The sequence below is a fragment of the Diachasmimorpha longicaudata genome, chromosome 14, assembly GCF_034640455.1.
Source record: "Diachasmimorpha longicaudata isolate KC_UGA_2023 chromosome 14, iyDiaLong2, whole genome shotgun sequence".
In the NCBI taxonomy this organism is placed as follows: Eukaryota; Metazoa; Arthropoda; class Insecta; order Hymenoptera; family Braconidae; genus Diachasmimorpha; species Diachasmimorpha longicaudata.
Genome location: NC_087238.1, coordinates 4,666,715 through 4,690,715, shown reverse-complemented (window position 1 = coordinate 4,690,715; position 24,001 = coordinate 4,666,715). Strand labels below are relative to the sequence as shown.

Genomic DNA, 24,001 nt, shown 5'->3' with positions numbered 1-24,001 from the left:
AATATTTGATCAAAAATTACGTCTTTTTGGTGGAGGAAAATATTTTACGGTTTTAAATGTTACAGATTTTTTGGGGGATTTTGTAATTTTGGGTTGAATTTTCTGTGAAAAATAGCGAATATTATAATTCTAATATTATAAGTCGTCTTCAGTATCATAATTCTAATTGATAATATTAATTATGAATTAAGTTCTTGTGAACGATATTGATTCAATTATTCATTTAATATTATCTTGAATTAATTCTTCGAACTTGTTGTGTAAATAGTATTTTCGGGTAAAATAGTTTCTAATTTAAGTTGGATTTATCTCATGAAGACGAGATGGGGACGAGAATTGGGTGATCAAACTAACTTACCTGTAAGTGAAGTTCGATCGTAATTATATGAAGTCCTCGCTCGAGTACATTACCAACTGTAGTATCCCTTCTGCCGGCTGGGCAGCACACGCGAATTTAGAGACATCTAGAAAGGAAAGCGGGCCGGAGGCCCCTCTCTCGAACCCACTGCGCGGAGATCTCAATTTTTCAGAGTTCTTCCTTAGTACACAGTAATGCGGGAGGGAATTTTCTCAAAATTTTTTGGGGGTGGGTGTAATGTACTCGAGCGAGGACTTCATATAATTACGATCGAACTTCACTTACAGGTAAGTTAGTTTGATCACCCAATTATATTTCGTCCTCGCTCTCCTACATTACCAACTGTAGTTGTTCAGAGAATTAAAATATTAAGAGTACATTACAGTGTTATTTAAATAACTAATTTATTTATTCAAAAACAGATCTGGCGAAACTAAATCTATCGACGTTTACTGGTCGTTTATAAAATCTTGCAAAAGTTTGAGAACCTTTTGACCAACCTGCAGCTTTACGAATGACATCAAAGTCAATACCTTTTTCGGCAGCTTTTGACGTTGAAGCATGACGGGTTGAGTGAGCCGAAAAGTTTGTAGTGTCAATTCCACTTAATAAGAGACATTTCTTCACCCATCTACTAATTGTAGTAGTGCTTACGGCTGCATGTGGTTTTTTGAAAGAAATGAACAAAAGGTTCTCTTGTTTTCTTAATAACTTCGTTTTATCTAAATATAGTTTGAGTGTAGATGCAACGCATAAAAGTGGCTTATCAGTAAACTTTGGAATGATTAAGTAGGGTTGCTCACGCCCTGGACCAGAAGTCTTCACAATATCAGGAATCTTAATTTCGATCCCATCTAACGTCTCATTTATGAGGTTAATCTTAATCTTAGCTAATGTTTGAGCTCTCTGAGCGGTACTTAATGCTAACAACATTATAGTCTTATACGTTAAATTTTCTAAACTCAATAATTCTAAATTTTCTAAAAAATTTAGAACAAGCGAGACATCCCATGTTGATGCATATTTGGCTTGTGTCGGCCTCAGTTTGTATACACCCTTCATGAATCTAGAGATTATAGGGTTCTCACCAATTTTCTTTTTTGAAAGTAGTGAAATTGCACTTCGATATGAGTTGAGAGTGCCATAGGACGCTCCAGCCTTAAATCTTTCAGATAAAAATTCTAAGACTAAATTTACGTCTATATCCAAAAATTCTCTCTTGATTCTTGCACAAAAGTCAGCCCATTGTTTCAGAGCAGAACCGTATTGTTTTAATGTGGCTTTGGATAACGAAGCCAGCATAATATCCAAAGCTTGCAACGGAACTTTTTTCATTAAAAAAGCTTTCCGGATACCTTGCACACAATTAAACTGAGGTGTTCCGCTCTTGGGTGTATCCTCTTCCTGCATGGAGAAAGAAGTAGTTCTGGATTAGAATCGAATATTAACGGCTTGCCATCTGTGAGTTTTTCTAACAGTGGGAACCAAGGTTGATTTTTCCATAGCGGAACAACTATAATACCATACGCCTTTTCCCGTCTTATCTTTGCCAATGCTTTTAAAATCAAAGAAAAAGGGGGAAAAGCATAGAAATAGAATGTTGACCAGTTTATAGTAAAAGCGTCAACATAAAGGGCAGAGTTCTCAGGTTTCCATGAAACAAATTTTTTACATTTAGCATTCGATGCGGATGCAAATAAGTCAATCTCTGGTTTACCGAATACCCGAATTACTTGTTCATAATAAGAAATATTTAATTCCCACTCAGTATCAATATTTATGATTCTCGATAGACCATCAGCAATTACGTTTTCCTTTGAAGGAATGTAAGATGCAATGAGTATCAGCTTTTTAGCTTCAGCCCATTGCCAAATTTCACGAGCTAGTTTATTGTATTTGTGAAATTTAGTGCCGCCCATCTTATTAATATAAGAAATGGCTGTTGTATTGTCTATCCGTAATAAAATTTTGCAATTTTCAAGATTTGAAGCTAATGCTTTTAAAGCGATTTTAACAGTTAATAATTCCAAAAAGTTTATATGCATTTTTTGTTCATCTTTAGACCAAAACCCATAAATTTTTCTGTCATTATTGCACGCTCCCCATCCGGTCTTGGAGGCGTCAGTATATATAGACATGGTGAAGAATCCATCCTTAATATAATGGATGCTATTATTAATGTTCTTTTTCCACCATAATAACTCTTGCTTAATAGAATCTTTAATGAACATAGCTTTGTCAAAGGAATTATCATTAAAAATGAGCTGTAAATTTTTCTCTTTTTCTAGAGCTTTGGTGTATAACCAGCCATATTCAATCGCAGGACAGCAAGCAATTAACCTCCCAATTAATTGAGCAAATTCCCTAATAGAGCATTTTCCTAATTTTAAAAATATCTCTAAGAGATCATAAATCTTTTTTCTTTTTTCCCCAGGTAACTCGATTGCATACTTCTTGGTATCTATTATAAAACCTAAAAATTTACATCTATTACAGGGCGTCAGACTCGATTTTTTATAATTAATCAAGAAACCCAACCGTTCCAAAAGGCGTATAGTTTGTTCAACATTCTTTTGACACTCCTGCAATGACTTTTCAATGCATAAAATGTCATCTAGGTAGATTACTGACGACAAGCCATCATTTCTTAATTTTCTTACAATAACTTTCATAATCTTTGTGAATACAAAAGGAGCTGTGCACAACCCGAAAGGCAACACAATAAACTCATACAGCTCATTTTCGAACCTGAAACGTAGATATTTTCTGCTTTCTTCATGAATTGAAATTAAATAATAGGCATCTTGTAAGTCCAATGATGCCAAGTAGTAATTAGGAAGGATTAATTCGACCGCTGTACGTAAGTCTTCAAGTTTAAAATGTTGTTTAATAATAAATTTGTTCAATAATTTCAAATTCAAAATGAATCTATTCGAACCATCAGGTTTTTTAATTAAAAAATAAGGGGACAGAAACTGGCCTTCCGTTTTAGTACATTTTCTGATTGCCCTTTTGCTCAATAGATCTTCTATACAAAATCTTATACCCTCAATATCTGTCCCAGAGTATAGACTCGGTCTAAATCTGCTTTCAATTAACTCTTGTTTAATTGGTATTTTATAGCCCGAAATGCAAGATAAAACAAACTTGTCATCAGTAATCCCCCTCCAATTTTCATAGAAAAAGGTTAATCTACCTCCCCTTACGTTATTTAGTTGCTCTTTTCCGACTTGTTTGGCATTTTCGGCGGCTGATGCACCTGAGCCCTGTGATTCACAAATTGTTGTCTGTTTTTTAAAAAGACCCTTGGTTTCTGACGTCCGTTGAAAGGAGTAGATCCCGTCTGACCTGTCGGACGCTTGGCAAACGGGAGTCTGGAGTTTAACTGTTGAACTGGGGTGGAGGTCCTTGCCTTTGGTTGAGGGATCTTGAGAGTATCACTCATTTTACTTAGGGCCTTGGCTTCTTTTATTTTTTCTGACAACTCTTTGCCATACAAAAATTCCTCTGACTTTGTTTCCTTTAAAACCGCCTTGGTCTCTTTTGACAAACCAGGTTCAATGAAAGCCTTCCTTGTAACAGACTGTTTATTAAAGATTACAGTAGTAATCTTGCCAGCATCACGAATACGGGTGAGGAGTTTCTCTACATCGAAGTCTCCACTTCCGTCATAAATATCGGTAATTGCTGAGCCCAAAATAGATAGGACTGCAGCCGCCAGAGTTTGGATCTCCATCATGTGTTTGTCTCTTGAGATTGCAATGTCTTTCATAGTTGCCGCAATCTGCGGATTCAACTTGGGAGCTTCAAGCTCCTTGACGCCAGCATAATTTCCTAACAAGGACTCAAGATCTTCCTTCTTCATGCCTTCTTGGCAGAAGAAAACCCATCTTTTCAATAGATCGGGATTAATCTTTAGCTCTTCGGCTTGACTCGAAGTCGGGTCCTCCCCCAACTAAAGAAAATGAAAAGCAAAGATTTTTGTTTCGTTTACGTATACATGAATATATGTATAGTCTAGCGAAAGTGGAAATAAGAGCCTGTAACCCTGAGCGTTTGTTTTGACACACCATCAAACACCACGCTACATGCCATATCCTTCTCTTACCATATAGTAAGTATAGACAGGCCTTTTTTCCGTCTTGTCCCACTACTACAGATAAGCACAGACGTGTCGTAACAGGCTTTTGTCTTGCGACGCCAACAAGCACAAGCCTTTTTTCCTATACCATTTTCTTCGTTCTATTTTATTTATTCATCACTAATTAACTTATTAATTTCAATTGAAAAAACTTACAAATTTTAACCAATCCTCGTCTGGTTCAACCTCCTGGGTTTCTTCAGCCGTTGACGTAGAATTTTCCTCGGAATCAAGCACAATCTCGTCTTGTGCAGTGTCTGAGGGATTTGTCGTTTTCTTCTGAATATTTGGAGATTTGTTTTCCGAATCACTTTTATCTAACTTTTCTTCTAACTTTTGCACTTTACTTAAAAGCTTTTCCAACAATTCGTCTCTCTCACGAGATCTTTTCGATTTTTTACCCATTTCACTATTTTTCACTCAAAAATACGTGTGTTACTCAGCGCGCGCGAAAGAAAAGTGAGATCTCCGCGCAGTGGGTTCGAGAGAGGGGCCTCCGGCCCGCTTTCCTTTCTAGATGTCTCTAAATTCGCGTGTGCTGCCCAGCCGGCAGAAGGGATACTACAGTTGGTAATGTAGGAGAGCGAGGACGAAATATAATTAAAAACAATCGTCTGGTCTCGACTCGCATCAACAGGATATTTTTAGTCTTCGTCAAAGACAATATGAAGTGTTTTTATTTTTATTGTGAACCGAGACCAAACCCGAGAGATTCCACGACCGATTCCCTTTGTTATTTTGTCAGTTGAAAATTGACTAGAATTTTACCTGAAATTATAGAAAAATTCTTGTGGTTTTTTTTTTTCAACCACAAAGTGATAGAGTCAAGATTTACGAGAGAACGTTTTTATATTCTGGAAACACCTCAGACGCCATTTTACGATGTATGTGTGCCTGAAAGCAAGAAGGGGGTAATAATAATTCACGTCACCGCAGCAATTACAGAACTCGGTGCATTTGTGGGTAAAAAGGACATTCAAAAATGAAATAACGAAAGAAAATTAATCCCAAAAAGAAAAATCCACTGGCAAACGATATTGGTTGAGGGGTAATTTTATTCAAACAGACCGCAGCTCTTGTGAAAAAGGGAAATGCGAGGGCAAGAGAAGGTAAAATTTACAGATAAAAAAAAATACGACAAATTAATAGAAACTCGCTCGTTATCCCACATATGGTTGTTGGGCATAATATATGTTGGTAATTAATTGCAAGAGTGCAGTCTAACCAGTCAAATACTAGAGTCAATCTATGGACATTTCCACTACTCTGTCTCAATCTATCCTGTTTGCTAATAATTTGTACAAGTTTTTTTCAAACTCTTCTCCAATTTCCTCTTCGAGTTCTACCTAAAATTGGACATCTTCGAGTTATCGTTAACATTTCACGGTGGATTAAAAGAATTAGTGATGATATCAGGCGAAATACAAAAGGTGTCTTGCAAACACTCATTTTTACGCCATTACTTCTTGGTTAATTAATTAATTAATTATTTGTTTCGAAGAAAAATTGAACTGTCAGTCTCGTCTCGATCTCGTCACCATTAACCAATTAAATTATTTGTTTATATAATTTTTAAAAAATCTCAACGAGAACTTCTCCTCTCTAAAATTAATACTAAACTCTCCCCTCATTTCCCCCACCCCTTACACTAAAAAAAAACCCTCCTCCGCTTCTCAACAATTTTGAAAATCCAATAATACCGGTAATTAATCAAGTGTCATGGAGTCATTAAAAATACGATAAAATGGAGTACGCGAGGAATGTAGTTGCATGTTAAATTGAACCTTCTCTCAACACGGACCAATTACCGGATGCAGACACCTACGTTGTTTCCCCTACGTGGAAACGATCTATTATGATGACTCCTTTGTTATTATATACTCCACAGTATTTTCTCTTTCTTAAGATTCTCCGGGTATAAAGAGACCCCGGTGAAGTTGAATTTTTCGTTCGTGGTAGAAATGCTAAAAACTGAAATGACCAAAACTGTTACTCCCCTATGGTTTCTTTTTCGAACGAATCGAAATGACTTTAGCCCCCGGGACAAACGATTCGGACTCACAGAGTAATGCGCTCAGAATATTTGCCAAATGACCACTGTCGGTAGTGGAAAGACACGCGAGGGGCTCTCTGGTCAAAATTTTTATTCTTTTCAACCGCCTCTTCCTCTCCCCCCCTCCCCCTCCCCCTCCTACCCATTCGCCCCCTCTGACCGAATAGGAACCCCCAATACCCAAACATTAAAAGAATTTATTGATTTCTCATCTCACGTGTGCCTTCACGAATCTCTGTCGTTATTTATTTATTTGTTTGTTTTTCATCAGTACCAGGACATTCCTTATTTATTTATTTGTTTGTTTGTTTGTATCTTGAATGTCTTGATAATATTGTCATGATGTCTATGGGTTAGACTCGAGTTATAGAATCTACTGCTACTAAATCTACTAGTTCTTGCTCAAGGCTCCCAAATTATAGACAGAAGACACCCCGGGAGGGAGCAATAAAAGGGGGAAGGGGGCAGGTGATGGTTTTGCTGGGCAAATGACACGGCTGAAAATTACAGGGGAGTCCTTTCTCATTTTTAAAAAATTTATCCTTGTTCTCTTCTCCATTTTTTTTGTTTTTCTTATCATTTTCGACTATAATGAGAGTTAAAGGTACAACAAAATACTGGGGAAGTCCTTTCATTTATGAAGTACAGGAAAATAAATTTTCGATAAACATTTGAGAATAATCCTCCCTCTCCCTCATTAATAAACCAAAGAACAATTAATTCACTGCAGTCATCGATTCATTTTTCAACCGATTCCCTCTCATTAGACCTCCAGAGTACACCTGGGACCTCATCCCTTCAGTCCCTTCGCGTAAATTCCTCGCAAAAATTGAATTTACGATTTTAATAGTTTCGCGATCAAAAACGGAGGGCTAATTATTCTTAAAAATTGGTTTTCTTGTTCTTATTGATCCATCCCGATACAGTTCATCCCACCCGACAGGTTCATTTAATTTCAATAAATTATTGTTCGTGAATTTAAAACGATTTTCTATCGGTTGGCGTGTTTTCATCGAATATTACTTCGCATTGAAAACGATTCACGCCATTCCCTTATGCCCCGTGAACATTTGCCGCATATGCATTCGGGGAATTTCTCATATGTCTGGTATACAGTAATATCGAAATATTCATTCTCCCGGTATGTAATTATCCGAGGTACCAGGTAGCAAAAATTCTTCCTCATACAATTTTTTCTCGTTCTTATTCTGTGACAGCAATGACCCGTTTTTATCCCAACTTTCTCCTTTATTTTCCCTCAATTGAAAGCCTTCACCCCAACCAGAAATGAATTTTAATTACTCGTAACCTCCCCAGAGATAACTTTGCAACTCGTTAAATCAACTCCCGGGTCCAACGGCCGATAACACAATCAATATATTAGAATTATCCACGAGCAAAGGGCTCTACGGGGCCGAGATTCGTAAGGCCCTTTGAGAATATTATTTTTCGGAATTGGAAAAAAATGAATGAAAAAAAAAAGGATGAGGCCAACTTGAGTGTAAGCGTAATTACTACAATTACCGTACCACCACTGTTGCGGAGGAGACCGCTTCCGAGAAACCAACGTCTGTTCGACGACATCGAAAGTGGAAAGTGTTGAAGAAGAAACAAAGAACAAATTATGAAATGCGAGGGAGGAACTGGAGGAGAAAAAAAAAAACTTCTGCGAATTTGGTCTTTAATATTTTTCCGAAAACCCAAAAAATCATTTCCGATCACTCCATCTCCCAACAGCGAATCATCAGATGTGATTGAACAACAAAATATTGATTTTTCTTTACTTTTTTTTTTCATTTTCTCCAACAGTTGAATGAACTATCATCAGTCCCAGTGAAAGGTCGAGGTTTCTCTGCAGATGTAGGAATGAAATCCAACGGGGTTGTAAATATATATGTGAATAAATACTTGTGAATGACCTCGATGCTGAGAAAGACTCATAAACGCGGCACATTGCGTAATCCACCCACTGTTGTAAAGGAAATAGCCGAGAAACGGGACCTTCTTGCTGTCGTCTCCTCGGATCGCGATGAGGTGATACCCAGTCGCATCCGACCTCGAAGTACATGTACTTCACATTGAAAAAAAAAATCATAAAAACAGCACGTAACGAGACAAAAAACCCCACAATAACCTGGTACTATTCATTATAAGATTTGATTATTGATAATGCTGCGCTATTGATAATAAAATTAACGGAAAATGGAGGAATGTGGATGATGACCTCAGTGTTTTCATGTAACGTGAATCTAAGAGCATATGGTACTACGAAACCGGCTCCGTCGACGAGGTAAATGTTGCAAATTCGCATATCTCAGGTCGAGTTGATGCGTAAAATTTCAATTTTTTACTCATCCGCTCTACCCACGTGATAGTCTCGTCGACAGGAAATGCAGTGGAAGAAAAATTAGTCCCTCCAGGACTCATACTCCTCAAAGACTATTTTTTACATTTTTAATGCTTAAAATATATTCAAATTCGTCAAAAAATAATATTCCGTTTGAGACTAAAATAAAAACCCGAAAGGATGACTGGATAGAGCAAAGACCGGGGGCATTGGGGCCTTGACCTTGGAACGGAGCAGTCCTTCAATCACCCTCGAACGTTATCAATATTGTCGCGTGATCTCAAGGTTTGTGCGATAGTGTTGAATAAATCAGTGTGTGATAAACGTTTTCCAAACATCAAAAAATTTACAAACTCCCTACTACAGCATTTTGTTAATCCTTTGCAGGCTATACGAGCATTGTTCTGAGTTGATAATTATCTGAATGAAGTTATTTCACTACTCCCACACCCTTACAAAATATTTACTACATATAAAAAATTTTCTGGACTATTATCGGAAGCAGATCGAGCGTGCAAAAAAAAAACGAGAATATTATATAGAATAAAAGAGGATCAAGGCGGATGAGGAACGGGTTGCTGTTCATACGTCAGTATGAGCGGACGAAGGATAAGAGGAGGGCAGAATGAGCAGGAGAAGATGGTTCGTGTGCAGACACTCTCGTAGCACGTTGCTCGGTTAATTACGGGACCCGAATGAAAAAAAAAAAAAGGAGCCATACGAGAGAAGCCTCCACTCCCTTATGGAGGATTGCATATGCCGTCCTCTCGTACCCTTCATCTTATCCTTTTTCATCTTTGACGAGTCTTTGAGAGAATTTTGATTCATTAAAATCGAAAATTTTTCCGATATGTTATAGTCCGAAGGAATAACTGGATTTTTTAATTGGGAAACTGACGAGCAGAAATACTGTTGACAAAATATTTTAATCTGGACACATGAGACTGTCAATGTTTAGAGGTGTTGCAAGGTCGAAGGTGATTTGGAACTGGGGTTAAGGGAGAGGAGTCTAGGGAACGTGAGATACCTTGAGTATTGTTTGAAAGTGCTTGGTTGTGTGGACAAAAATTAATTGTCTGTGTTTAGCTCTGTTTAGTCCATGTCAGTATTTTAATTTTTCTGAGAACAGCGCCGGAATGTTTTGAATAGTTTTAATAAACAGAAACAGACAAAGAGATGAAAGAAATGAGAACAAATTTTATTGAATGAATCCAGAGTGAAAATTTTGATCACCAAATCATTTGATATTATTTAGTAAATAATATTATTAAGAAAATACTTTTGAGGATTTGGAAGATTTTTGTGAATGGAAAATGTGAAATTGTATTAATTTATCGAGATTTTTCGTCCATCAAAATTAGAAAATTCACCCCGAAAATCATTTTATTTTCTTTTCTGTACCATATGCTTCATCGCTAACAAGTGATATAATGTGCTTAGAGCGATAGCATTACGAATACCAGTGTTATACCGTTAAGGATAACACATCTTCTCGCGAGATGTTGCACATACTGTATATATGTTGTCTCTATCTTCATGAGTGTAGAAGGGAATTATACACTTGCAAACAGGAATATACATTTCTCGTATATCCCATATTCCCCCTGATAGACCGATTGATTTATTCCAACTGAAATTTGTTAACAATTAACGAATGCTAGTTCAATACGAGCAAATAAATGTTCGTTAATAGTTAACGAACGGCACCTCCTAACGACGAACGTCAAGTGAAAGAGAGTTTATCAAATACACACTTGTCATTTATTAACAAATAAACATCTGGCGGATTCCAAAACCCATTCATTTGTAATAACTAATTAATTTTGTCAGTGCGTGTGGTGGAAAATGGTAAAATACAAATGACATGACAAGAGTATAATTAATCGAGAGATCGGAAAATAACAGCGAGAGAAAAAGAACCAATACAACGCCCTTAATAGCAAATGGAAGTGATTTTTTAAAACTTTAGAAGAACGGACCACGAAGAAGAGGGCGGAGATGATTTTTTGTTGGCTCGTCTTATTCCACGTTATACCGTGCTCGTTTCTTAAATGCTTGTTCACTCTTTTATTCTCCTTTCATCCTTCCCAAAAACCTAGACTTTATACCTGAACAAAAGATAAGAATACCTCCAAGACCTACCGTAGCTTCAAACGTATTTCAAACTAAACTTTTTTACAGACTGAAAATTCGATAGATAATCAATGTTTGAGGAATTGCCCAACAATGACTGGCTTTCTACTTGTTTTCAAAAGTCTCTAGTGGAAATGGCGTGAGGACTGCGGTCGAGATTGAAACTCGTCTCGTCTCTAAAATTCCCGATTTTGGGACCGCGACGAGACTCAACGATTACTTTTAGGGACGAGATGGTGATCGAGTCGAAATTACTTTTTTTATTGCATTCTTGGTTTATCAGTAATTGGGAAAATTTTGAATTGTTTTTAAGAAAAAAAAATACCGTTTTTGTTGGATTTCTTGGTCACGTAGCTAAGATACATATTAAAGAATATATATAATATATCATATAACATATGAAATATAATATATAGCATTGTAATTCAAATATTATAATTCTCCTTCAGTATAATAACCATATTATTATATAATTAATATAATTAGTTACGAATAAAGTTCTTATGTATTGATATTGATTTTATTGTTCATTTTCTATTATGTTAAATACCCCCCACCCCTCCCACGTGGTATATTAGTTCTTCGCCAAAAATATTAATCTTGGGGGAAAAGAAAAGTTTTCTTCAAAAGTTTTTTGAGTGAAAAAAAATCCAGAGAGTTGGAAATGATTTTAAACCCACGATGTCGTTGAAACGGTCAGGGAATTCGACGGGCCAGAAACGCCTGATGGTAAAGGTAAACCCGAGGGTTTCAGAAAAATAAAAAAAAAATTGTTTAGAGCGTTCGCGTGGCTACCGCTGCGCGACTGAAGAAGGAATATCACGTGCCCAGCACATCGTCTTTGGTACATAGTGAATGTGTACATATGTATAAATACACGTCCCTCCCAAAGCTACATCCAGTAAAAAAACATTAACGAGTGCAATGTACTTGCATTGAGGTTGTTGTCGTGTTAAATATTTACTCACCAGTTTTTGTTTAAATTTTTATGGTTAGTTGTGAAAAAAAGTAGCTGCAAAATTATAATTTTTTGTTCGAGACTGTCCGACGGAGCTCGAGATATAATTTTTTTTTAATTTGGGGAATTTTTCAAGTCTTTGAATGGAGCGTCACAGACTAGAATTTCTCAAAAATCAACCGCTCGATAGTTTTTTAAATAAAAATTATGTGGACTCGAAGTCGCATCATTGGATGCAGTAAAAAAAATTTTAATCGATTGCATGTTCGAGTAATAGTAAATAATGGTAAATATGGGATTTTCCAAGGTATAACCTTTTTGCAGAGACTGTAGGGGGACCTGAACCTTAATATTTTCGAAAGTTTTCGCCAGCGAATAAAATAAAAATTAATAAACGACAAAAATTGAATATATTTTTTATTGCTTGCCTATCTATCTATCTGTCAATTGAATGGTTTTTTTTTCACTTTAAAATTTATTTCCCCTGGAATAACACAACGTGGGATCCGTCCAATGGCGGTGAGACAGATGCTGAGATCTCAGTGGATGAGGAAGGATGAAAAATAAATTACCTTTTCGGCCGAGAGAGATAGACGGAGTTTGGTTGGGAGCCCCTTAAGATGGTACAATAGACCGAGACATAGTCAAGGTCAGTCAGGATAGCCTTAGGACTAATTCATGAGTGGCTCATCAGCGGTGTAGCTTGAAACTTTTCATTCGGAATATATTATTCAAAAGGGGAAATTATGTTAAATTGATTCGTTAGCCGCACATCCAAAGCTACGTAATTAATTATTGATAATAATGAGTTTCCTCAAATGTTCCAAGATGGGCTGCATATCTAATGCCGGTCTAATAGATTAACAAATACAGATATTGATAGGGAGTTGGGTGTTACTAATACGCGGTACACTGAGGATAATTAATACGGACCCTTTGGAATTCCAGTCGTACCTTCTGTGCTTTTTTCCTTTCATTCTCTTCCTTTCTCCACTTCTTTACGGCTTTTTTTTGTTATATATGGATCCCCAGTAGAATGTCTGCTTCAAAGAGAACCCAAAAATTCTATCCCAATTCAGTCAATTTTCAAGCTGTTTAGAGTGAATGCATTTGGACGTTAAGGTTGTGTCGCACGGCAGTCACTCTAAAAAGTTTATGCGCTAAATCAATGCAGATTTTGACACCAATTTTTGTTAGTATATCGTTTCAATCGATTGATCGCATGGGCACCTAAAATATAACTATATATTCTCCATTGTGAATATTCTTAATTAGGTAAATTTAGGAACGTTCGGTAATTATTACTCGGAACCAAAACGTCAATCGATTTAATTTAAAAAAACTGTCGAGCTGTTGATTCTTAAAAATTATAATTCCTCACTCCCTTTAAACTCACGAAAAATCACCCGAATTTCAAAAATTTCCATCTCAACTTCAGAACGGACAATCTCAAACCGAAAGTTATCATCCGAGAGCCAGATTTTCGAACAATTAGCTGTAAAAATTTAAACAACAACCTCAAATTGACGACTCATTCATTGACTTTTTCATAAAAAAATTTTACTCTTCATTTTCATAGGTGAAGAAATAAAATCAAAAATCAACTGGATATGAATATTAATATTAATATTATTTTATTAATAATAATAACGCTAATCCGGGCATATTGCCAATGAGCGTGCGTAAGTTTGACGCAATGTGAAAATATTTTCTCTCGCAATTGGAATGTGATTCAGATAAAATGTGTATGACTGAGATGCAGCATGAAAGAGTCATGTTGCTCGAGCTCTTTGTATGTGTATAGAGCATGATGGTGAGTTTGTACGGTATATCCCATTGGACCGCATAGTCCAGGGAGAAACGTAAGAACGAGAGGAAAGGCAACTGGCCAACAAGAGAGCCAGGAACTTCTACCCGAGAGAGGTTCACTCATAGCCGAAGCAAGAGCGGCAGCCGTAAACGGCAACAATTGCTGCGGGCGTTGCCACTCGAAAGAACTCTGGTACTGCCTAATGCCAGATGTCAGACGGTGGTTAGAATCATTACGGTCATCACTTTGTATTTCACAAAATATGGAAGAGAAAAAAAAAAGAGTTATTCTCATGAGATTGAAATTACGATACTCCGAAAATGGTCGATTTTCAAAACGAGACGGAACGCTGTAGAAATATCAAAGTTGTCCTCGAAAATTTCAAAACTAAATAAATTGTCAACTCAAATTAGCCGCCTTAGACGACTGATTCGATGAAGAATAAGCGGCATGGGCTTTCGATATATCGATAGTATCGATGTTGGTCCTTTTTGTAGCAGGAAATAGGTCAAAAAAATTTTCTAAGGCAGTTGTCGCGCGACGCTCACCGTAAAAAGTTAGTGCGCTGTAAAACGACCCGGATCAAAACACAATCTTTTGACAGTATAGTCCCACTTCATTGATTTTATTGTGTATTGACAGCTGAAATATAACTGTATATTAATTATCTAATTTTATGAACTTTCTGTAATTCTTCGTCCAGAAAAAATAATCAGTCGATTCAATTTTTTCTTGGCTGCATTCAATGTCTAGTCAGCAAGTGATCATTTTCAACTATTCAACATAAAAATATAAACGAAAACTGTCGAGTGAATATTAAATAATAAATAGACACTATCAACTAGATAAAAATGTCTAAATCCTAAAAATGTACAATTGTACTAGAGATAAAAATGTTGAAACGAGTGCATGGCCTTTGTGTTGAGCGAGTAGAACTTGTAATATTTGACAAGAGGTTCCTATATATTTTACCGACGAAACTCGTTTTGAAGCCCTCTTTCGGTTTCCATATCCCATTGGTGAGCTTCAAAGGCAATAAGGTGAATCACTGAGGGGCGCGAACCAAGGGGTGGAGCCCATAAGAGTTTGCAGAAGGTAAAAAAAATAAATAAATAAATAACAGCGAAAATATAAGAAATATCTTGGAAGAAATGAGAGAGGTAAAAGAAAGGGGAATGGATGAAAAATGTGTAATTATAATAATTACAGCCGTGTGGACCACAATTATAAATCAGCATTGTATTAGTGGATGAGATGTTTAATGAAATACAGCATCAACCGGCTTATCAAGTACTAAAGTACATCAATGCAACGAACAGAGAGAGACGATGATCTGAATCAAATTTCTGATGAACCTTTTGGGATCTAGTCTACATCTAATTTGAAAGATGGAACTCGCGATTTCAGGATTTCCCCATATTTTTACAATAAACAAATTTATTATTTCAAACTTAAGGTTGGGAAACTCGTTAAGTTTTTTGTCGTCTAAAATATTCACTCGACAATTTTTATTTAAACTTTCAAGGCAAATAGTTGAGAAGAGTAGCTGAAAAATTATGAGTTTCTGTTTGAAATTGTCCATATTGACCTTCAAATAGATTTTTTTTAAATTTGCGTAACTTTTCACGTGTTCAAATGTACCATTACGAATTGAAATTCGCTTTAAATCAACGGCTGCATTGTTTTTCAGATAGAAATTGTTCAAGGCAGAAGCCAGCAAAAAAATTAACTCAATCAACCGTTTTGCTATCAAACGATAATTACATAAAGTTCATAAAGTTACATGATTAAGGATAATCACAACGGAATATATATTATTATATTTTCCATCTCCTTACACAACACAATCAATCAACTGGCACTATGTACTGTGCACAATTGAAGACTTGATAAACAAATCCAAAGATTCGAGTCCCTCTAGAACTCATTTAAAACCGTTGAAAAAAATAATAACAATAATAATAAAATAATTTGACAAATGATTTCTTACCTTAGCAAAGCAGCTCCCAATGGAAAGATTCTCAACAACTGTAGCATTGTAAAGTGGCCTCTCGAAGATGGGTTCATTGTCATTAAGATCATGTACAGTAATTCTCACAATGGCACTACCACTCAATGACGGTCTCCCCGAGTCAGTGGCTATTGCAATTAATATAGGCGTTGGATCTGTCTCACAATCAACATGTGTAACAGTACTTATCAAACCACTATCCTCATCAATCTTAAACCAACTCGTATTCTTGAGAGAATATTTGATCGCTGAATTCATACCCTCATCGGCATCAGTGGCTTTAACCCGTAAAACAGGTGTACCAGGTTCAGATGCTTCAAGCAGATGAGCTTCATATTTTTCCTCGATAAATGTTGGTGCATTGTCATTAACATCAGTGACAAGTAATCTAAATGTTCTAATTGCACGTAACGGTGGTGTTCCAGTATCAGTTGCTTCAACCGATAAATCATAAATTGATTTCTCCTCTCTATCCAATGGCCTCTCAACAACAACAAGATAAATAATATTGTCTCTAGTAGCTAATCCAAAGTGTCCACCACCACCAGACAATGTAACAGTGGCATTTGAATATTCGGTTCTTGAATCAGGATCACTCACTGATATTCTAGCAACAAATTCACCAGGTTGTGCACTCTCACTTATTTTGGGTGTTGCATCGTCAGATAAAAATATAACTGTTATCGCTGGCTGATTGTCATTAACGTCTGTCACATAAATTGATAAAAATGTACTTGCTTCGAGGGGTTGTGCCCCCAAATCTCTCGCAACAATCACCAACTCGTGTCTCTCTTTAGCCTCAAAATCAAGAGGTTTATTAACATAAACCATTCCACTCTGTCCATCAATTTTGAACATCTCTTCTCTGTCGCTCTGTCTTCGATTGATGGAGTATTCAATTTTTCCATTGACATCAGCATCCGAGTCCGTTGCATTGACAACAATAACTGGTGTACCAACTGTTGAATTCTCTGGAACACTTGCTGTATATCTTGTTTGATTAAAAATTGGAGGATTGTCATTGACATCTTGGACAGTAACATTGACACGTAACCGAGAATTCAACGGTGGAATTCCTCCATCGAGTGCTTCGATAACCAGTTGATAGGACGATTTGGCTTCTCGATCGAGTGACGCAGAATTCTGTAAATCCAGGTACAACACTCCGTCCCTTCCACGATGCTGTGACAGTCTAAAGACATCTCCATCATTACCACTTATAATTTCATATTTTTGCGTTGAATATTGACCAAGATCTGAATCTTTGGCTGGTGGTAGGGCTCGTTTTGAGTCACGTGGTGAATTCTCCGGGAATTCAACGTCAATATGATCGACTGGAAATGTCGGAGAATTATCATTTTCATCCAGTACTTTAATTACAACACGAACATTCTGTGGCAGTGCAACTAGACTGTACGAGGGACGACTTTCACGATCTAAATCAACTTTTGTTCTTATTTCACCAGTCGATGGATCGATAATAAGATCTGTTTTTACTGGTGAACCTGGAACTGGTACTATCAGAAATGGAGGACTCTCAGCGTCTATGAAACCCACACGACTCCCCGCTGGTGCAGATTCTGATATCTCCAGATGTTGTACAAGTTCACATTGAATTTTCGACAGTGATAACAGTGAGAAGAGAATCAGGAGCAGGAATGGAGTACGTAGTCCTGCTACCGATGTCCCTGCCTCCATATTCTCCGTGTATTATCTTCCTTCCATTCCTGGCTAAATCTCAACGTCCTACTGGACCTTCCTATCTTTTCGTCTTCACTCCCTCCCACTCCCCACCCAAAATTCACAAATTCACTATCACATCACGAAATATCACAATCACCATCGACACAGACTTATTCACCTGATTTTAATAAATTATTTACTCCAATAACCCAAACCACTCAACACACTCAATGGACAAACAATGATTTGTGGTTTTTTTACTTTTTTTCACAACCATAAACCAATGGATTGACTTTCTATTTCACTCTTTTTATTGTCTAAATGACAATATCTCCCTCTGGAGCACAATCTCTTTTATTTTTGTAGCACAACACAGACAACCTGCCCTCGAGATTCCTCACAGGCTTTTATTTTCAACGCACTGTAGGCAAAAGTTCAATGACTGTTGCATATTCCATAATTATTTTAATATTTATCCATTGACTTTAATGGATGCTCTTCGCTCGGATTAATGGGTGATTACAATTGCGTAATATTTATACGCAATTTTTACATGTTTTCGATATTCTGGACAATTGTGTCTAACGTACCGCGCGGCTTCGATGTTAGGCATGCACTGACATGGCGGCACCTGCGCTTCACTCACCCTTCTACCTTTTGAGGGGGACAGTGGGAAGGAGGAATACTCTCTCTTTACTTCTCCTCCTGGACCTCCTGGACCAGGTTCGTCAGCCATCTTTGTAGTAGGGGAACGGGCCCCCGCATATACACGTATACAGGTATACGAGAGTTACAATTCCCCTTGAATCCTTCGTTCGCCATCACCTCCATCAACCAGTTGAGTGCCTCAAACTGTACCTAGAATGTATAGGCTTCCCTCTACAGGCGTTCAAATCACGCAACGATTCCGCTAGAGACTCAAGAGAAACGATTTTTTCATTGGTTGCTCCCAAATTGTTGTTGATTATTCCAAGAAACAAATGGGAAATTCATGGAATAGTGGGAAAGGACGTTTTCTGGTGATGGCGTAATGGAACATGGAGTTTGGGAGAATGGAATGGAGGAAAAATTAGTGAGGAAAAAATTACTTTTGGTGAAGGTTCACTTGGTGGAGAGAAGTATTTGTTTTTCCAGAATTGTAGTTTTGGGTCGAGTCTGCCAGAGAGGAAGGTTATTAGGTCACGATGATGACGATTAATTTTCTGGAGGGAAGAATCTCGATGAATTTTTTAGGGTTCATTATTATTGGAGGGTTCACTCAAGTTTATAACTAACATTATCAGGTTCTAGAATAAATTGTAATATTTACTGGAGATATACAATATTGAAAAAATAAATACTGCTCTGAAGTCAAGTAAAAATCAGTTCAATTAAAAATCTAAAAATTTCTCAACGAGTCTCTCTTCAGTTACAGTTTTCTCTCGTCGATATCATAAATGCACTACTCCCAAAAAGGATATACATACGTATTTATAAATATCTTCACACATACTTGTCTCCTACTCTAGCGGTGTACATACATGAAATAGGAATATTACGAGAGGGTCACCGCCTACGCCTCCAATGGACAATACATCGTTCGTCTACGGTGCATCATCGATCTTATTGTTTGCCTAGGATCGAATGCGGCTTTTAGCGGTCACAAAGAGAGCGAAGAAAAGTCGAGAAAATTTTTCTAAAGGAATTCACAAGAGTGGCGGTGGTCATTTTTTAAGTAAATATCCCCCTGTCCCTCTGCCATTGGCGTTTTCCCACCTGCACATTATTTTAATTGGCAAAATTATTTATCTATTTTTCCAACAAACAAGACAATGTGACAAAAGCCTTCAACTAAGCCCAGTGTACAAGAACTCTCGTCTTTTTCTCACCGCTGCCTTTCATCATTAAGAGAAATGATTGCAAGCTTGAGATGAAGACCACCTATACCAATGAGCCAAGCCCCCCCCCCTCGACCCCCTCCTCACGGCAAATAAAAATTACTCTTTTTCGTAGAAATGCAACCGGAGGCTGAGACAATCTTGTCAATTAGTTTCTCGCGGTTTTCCTTTCCATCTACCTCGTCATTTATTTTCATTTCTTCCAAGAAAAGATTTCAATAAACCGCCAGATTACACTTTTACCTCAAATATCTAATGAAAGAGAATAAATTGGAAGTCCCTAATGAAGTCATTAATTGAAATAATCAACTGAATAATCGTATTTTTGGAAATATTATCACCAAACACACGAGAACAACGAGAATACAAATGACGATGGAAAATAAGAATTAATCGTTTATGGCAACATTTGAGAATTGGGTATTAGATATGAGAGAGGGGTAATGAAAGAAAAAACAAAAGCAGAAAGGACGGGCCTAGCCATATAATAACAGGGTTGCCGGCGGTGCCAAGGCCCTCGCTAACGAACCCACTCGACTCGACGTATTCGGGCCCGCTAGGACTGCGACACTGTATTATTTCAACAATTTTTACTCATTTACTCTTTGTGTTTCTTAGCCTTGTGGGGGCATCATCAGAAATCATTGTCGAATCCATATAATCAGCTGGTGATTACGTGCAACCGTAATTCTGAGTAAAGCCTCAATCTTTTCTCTAATAAGCCACATGATTGTTACTGGTAATATCAAAGTGAAGAATAAAACGTTTCATTCTTTTTTCATTTCTAATATTGTTCTGATATTTACGAAATATAATTATTCACATCATTTGTCTACCCTCAAAGTATTGAATAAAAATATGTAATTAAATTCACCTGCGAAAAAAATACAAAATTCAAAGTGGATAATTTAAAAGGACGTCTTGACGTGCTAACTCGAGCAACATAGGATCATCGAAGAACTTATTGATGGAAACATCCTCAGAGAGTCCTTTCCTTCGTCTCGTCTTCAACATAAACTCTCGTGCTAAGTGTGTAGCTGGCTGTGGCTCGAGTGGTCTAATTGTAATACTTTTATCCAGCGGATCACCAGGAACAATTTGCCAGTGATGAAATACCGATAAACAGAAGGCTTGTCCCTGTGTATGCGTTCGAAGATCTGTTTCAAAGCCAAAACTGTCTATCGCTGGTATAAACGCCTTGATCGTGTACAAAGGACTTCCAGGTACTGGTGCATCTTGTGTCACGTGACCACGACGTTTGGCAAGAACTGTGTAAACAGCGGAAACACAATCAGCAGGGGCTTGAACTTCCACAAATAAATAGGGCTCCATCAACCGTGGAGTTGCCATTAAAAATGCTGAATAGGCGACACGTCGAGCAGTTGGAATGATTTGTCCTCCGCCCCTGTGTAGAGGCTCAGGTGCAATGACAGCATCCAAAATTTTGAATTTGACATTGCGAATTGGCTCTTCACACAAAGGACCCTCTCTCGTTCCCCACTGAAAGCCCTGTACAATAGCATCTTTGGCACTGCTTAACAAAGCTTTATCAACTTCTGAGGGTAGGGTATCATCGACGAGAATATTTGGCCCAGTGGAATCTGGTCCAAATGCCCAGATACTCCTCGCTGCCAGAAGATCCCAATCATATTTGGTTTGGAAAAATTCACCCAGGCGTTTTTTATTCCACGTGATCTTGACATTTTCAGCTTCAATATCTTCGGCCAGACCCCTCTCCAAAGGCTCGGCAATCATCGTCAATTTATTTCTCTTATTGGGTGTTTCCGCAAAACACTTGAGTGAACTCGTTTCAACGACAGTTTCCGCAAAAGCAACAACTGGATCAGCCACTTTGATATCAATCTCAGAATACATTTTTCGTAAATCATGCATAGCACAGTCCAAATACAGTTCTCCAGTTCCCAAAACAACATGTTCACCACTCTCTTCCACTCTAGTGCCCAGAAGTGGATAACTTTTATTGACTTTCCTGAGTCCATCCAACATTTTTGGCAACTCTGATGGATTAACTGGCTCAACAGCAATTTTAATGACACTCTGGGTGTTGAATTTAAGTGGTCGGAATATGTGCAAATCTTGAGAATTATGGAGATCCGTTATAGTACTGGTTTTGACAATAGGTCTGTCAATGCCTTCAATGAGTACCCAATTGCCAGCAGGTACTCTAGACAATTCAATAGAATATCTAGCCTCACTGATCCAAAGTCTACCAACACTCAACACTCTCGAATCCTCTTCATCAGCTCGTGAATATGCCTCACCGAGAACTCGAACTTTCTGTCCAGCTTCTAGTGTACCCGACATTATTCTTCCGAGAACAACAAACAAAGTGCAATCCTCTGTTGGATACATCTTAGTACTGTGTATCATGAGTCTTCCATCTGGATTGCAGTTTATCATATCTTTAGCTAGATCTGACTCCATTGAACCTGTGTAGACGTGCTGTACCTTGGATGCTGCATGCTCCTGAGGACTTGGCACATGATGCACACACATATCCACGATTCCCGACAAATCACCGAAGAATCTGGTGCACACTAGTCTCAACAGGGGTCTGATATTCATCTTCATTTCCTCGGATGTCAGTCTTATGCCCAATTCATCCAGTACTGAGGGTAATGTTGTGTCAACATCACCAACGACTTGGGCAAAAATTTTGTAGAGAGGCTCCAGTATAAATTCAATGAAAGATCTTTGAGCAGTATTGTGAGGAGGTTTTTTCATAAATTTCTTGGTCTTTGAATTGAAGTATAAGTCACCCCAGAGTCTCTTCGAAAATTCATTCACATTGATATTGGAATACTGACGAGCGTAAAGAGCTACAAAAGACTTCAACGTGAAGCAGACGTTGTATTCTGATGAAGCAAAGCAAACGTTGCCCATTGCTGGTGAAACAAAAGTTGGATTGTCACTGTCTGAGTACTGGGCAATGAGACCATTAATTTCTTCAATAATATGACGCAGTTTGTAATAAGCATCGAGGGGAGGCAGCTTCAATTCCAGAATAAGTCGATCGATTTTATTTATGCAAACAGTCAGAGCTAATTTTTCTTGGATTGCATGTTTCAAGAGTCGATCTGTGTTTAATAAAACTCCTTCGGCTGCGTCTACGACGAGAATAGCCCCATCTGACATTCTTATTGCAGCTGTTGCTTCGTCGGAAAAATTCACATGCCCTGGAGTGTCAAAGATGTTCATCAGGTAGGATTTGGATTTGACATCTTGCAAGAGCAGAGTCACAGGAGTGGCTTTCGTCGAGACACCACGTTGTTGCTCCGTGAATAAAGTGTCTGTATATCTCAGAGGTTTTTCATCCGTTACACTGTGAATGTTGGGATGGGTTTGTCTCACCAGACAATCGACTAGGGTTGTCTTTCCGTGATGCAGATGACCCAGAAGTACGACGTTACGGATTAGATGGGGTGTGTCCATCATGTCAGCGAGAAATTCAATATTGTACGTCGTATCTGGTAATTCCTGTTCTTTGATTTGAAATTTACATCTTTTCGTTGGGGCAATTAGGGGTTTGTCCAAGGGCTGAGCATCCTCTTCTTGAACCAGGGTTTCCACCTTAATATAACAATTGATATTGTTATTTATTGTACAATATTATTATTTCTACAGTATTTATATTTATAATGATAGTATCATGTATTATCCCATACAAAAATAAATAATTATAGAGTAATTAAAAAATGACCATTTTCATACTCACATCTGGTCCATAAACTTCGAGGGCACTTGGATAATATCTTTTGTCCTCATGTAAAACAACTGACATCGATTGTTGCTCCAAATTATCCCTCTGTTCATCTTTATCCTCCTCCATCTCTTCGTCAGATCGTTCTCGCTCATCAGTATCATCTCCAACATTGTCGTAGTCATTTTCATCTTCAGATTCTGATGCTAAATCGGGGCCAATATAATTGCCAAACTCGTCGTAGAGGTCGGCATCCATTGTCACAAGATAATATCAGCTTCATTTTATGAAAAAAATATCAACAAATTAACCATAACATTTGTTTTTCTTTCTTAATTTAACGACGCGCAAGTAATGTTTGGAAAACCGGTACGCGTGCAAACATAACCCCATTGAGGAGTCCAAATTAACACCTGCTATTTTTTACTATTAATTTACCTACGATCGTTTTACGTACCTGATTTATGTTGTGTTCAATCTATTAATTAAAAACGTAAAAGCCAAACACTTTTCTAATTATAATTAAAAATGATTCCCCACAAATAAACTGTTCTGTTCTGCAGTGTGAGAGACACGATATATATGTATACGGTGTTTTGTCGGTACAGTAGGCACCCAATGGTAACAAATATATATGTGGTGTAGAAAAATAAATTATTATAAATTATGGATAAATAAAATATTCGGATAATAAAATACGTTTTTCGCGTTATGGGCTGTGTAATTGTTCTGAAGATTCACAATAGTGAACACAAATCATTTTTGAGGGGGTGGAGATCCATCTAGGGAAAATGGCGGCAGATAATTTATTGTCGGACAGTTGGCAGCATTTTCACATCCCACACTGTTAGATGGCGAAAGGGATACCCGAGTTTCACCACAGAAATTGTACCTTTGATATTCCAAGGT

At 37.5% G+C, this 24,001-nt stretch overlaps 3 protein-coding genes and 1 long non-coding RNA gene across 7 annotated transcripts in view; 1 reads left to right on the top strand and 3 right to left on the bottom strand.

The window, feature by feature from the left end:
* The window catches only part of Ds (dachsous), a 94,129-nt gene extending 75,898 nt beyond the window's left edge, over positions 1 to 18,231 (bottom strand). Inside the window, exon 1 of the mRNA XM_064133911.1 lies at positions 15,791 to 18,231. Coding sequence (XP_063989981.1) covers positions 15,791 to 17,509 — 1,719 coding nt within the window. The 5' untranslated portion in view covers positions 17,510 to 18,231. The remainder of the gene's footprint in view (positions 1 to 15,790) is intronic.
* Positions 707 to 5,094, bottom strand: LOC135169114 (uncharacterized). 3 transcript variants are annotated; one of them, XM_064133850.1, is made up of 3 exons: positions 4,656 to 5,094; positions 3,555 to 4,313; positions 707 to 1,762 (listed from the first exon to the last, which is right to left on the bottom strand). In XM_064133850.1, the coding sequence occupies exons 1-2, from the start codon at positions 4,902 to 4,904 to the stop codon at positions 3,570 to 3,572; spliced, it is 993 nt and encodes a 330-aa protein (XP_063989920.1). In that variant the 5' UTR covers positions 4,905 to 5,094; the 3' UTR covers positions 707 to 1,762; positions 3,555 to 3,569. The 3 variants fall into 3 exon arrangements, with proteins under 3 accessions (XP_063989920.1, XP_063989919.1, XP_063989917.1); XM_064133849.1 differs by having other exon boundaries at positions 3,565 to 4,313; XM_064133847.1 differs by having other exon boundaries at positions 707 to 4,313.
* Positions 18,232 to 18,350: 119 nt separating the features above from the next.
* LOC135169270 (uncharacterized) lies at positions 18,351 to 20,152 on the top strand. Its single transcript, XR_010300184.1, has 2 exons — positions 18,351 to 18,566; positions 18,903 to 20,152. It is a non-coding gene; the product is annotated as an uncharacterized LOC135169270 (long non-coding RNA).
* On the bottom strand, positions 20,137 to 23,796 carry LOC135169266 (116 kDa U5 small nuclear ribonucleoprotein component). Of its 2 annotated transcripts, none has more exons than XM_064134106.1 (3): positions 23,550 to 23,796; positions 23,108 to 23,374; positions 20,137 to 22,962 (listed from the first exon to the last, which is right to left on the bottom strand). In XM_064134106.1, the coding sequence occupies exons 2-3, from the start codon at positions 23,348 to 23,350 to the stop codon at positions 20,266 to 20,268; spliced, it is 2,940 nt and encodes a 979-aa protein (XP_063990176.1). In that variant the 5' UTR covers positions 23,351 to 23,374; positions 23,550 to 23,796; the 3' UTR covers positions 20,137 to 20,265. The 2 variants fall into 2 exon arrangements, with proteins under 2 accessions (XP_063990176.1, XP_063990175.1); XM_064134105.1 differs by having other exon boundaries at positions 23,108 to 23,369; positions 23,550 to 23,795.
* Positions 23,797 to 24,001: the final 205 nt, after the last annotated feature.

Excerpts from the sequence above, each read along its gene's own strand:
- LOC135169114 (XM_064133847.1), bottom strand. The coding sequence starts at position 4,904 with ATGGGTAAAAAATCGAAAAGATCTCGTGAGAGAGACGAATTGTTGGAA. Across the intron at positions 4,314-4,655 it reads ACGAGGATTGGTTAAAATTT|TTGGGGGAGGACCCGACTTC; the intron begins GTAAGTTTTTTC and ends CATTTTCTTTAG.
- LOC135169266 (XM_064134106.1), bottom strand. The coding sequence starts at position 23,350 with ATGGATGCCGACCTCTACGACGAGTTTGGCAATTATATTGGCCCCGAT. Across the intron at positions 22,963-23,107 it reads TCGAAGTTTATGGACCAGAT|GTGGAAACCCTGGTTCAAGA; the intron begins GTGAGTATGAAA and ends TGTTATATTAAG.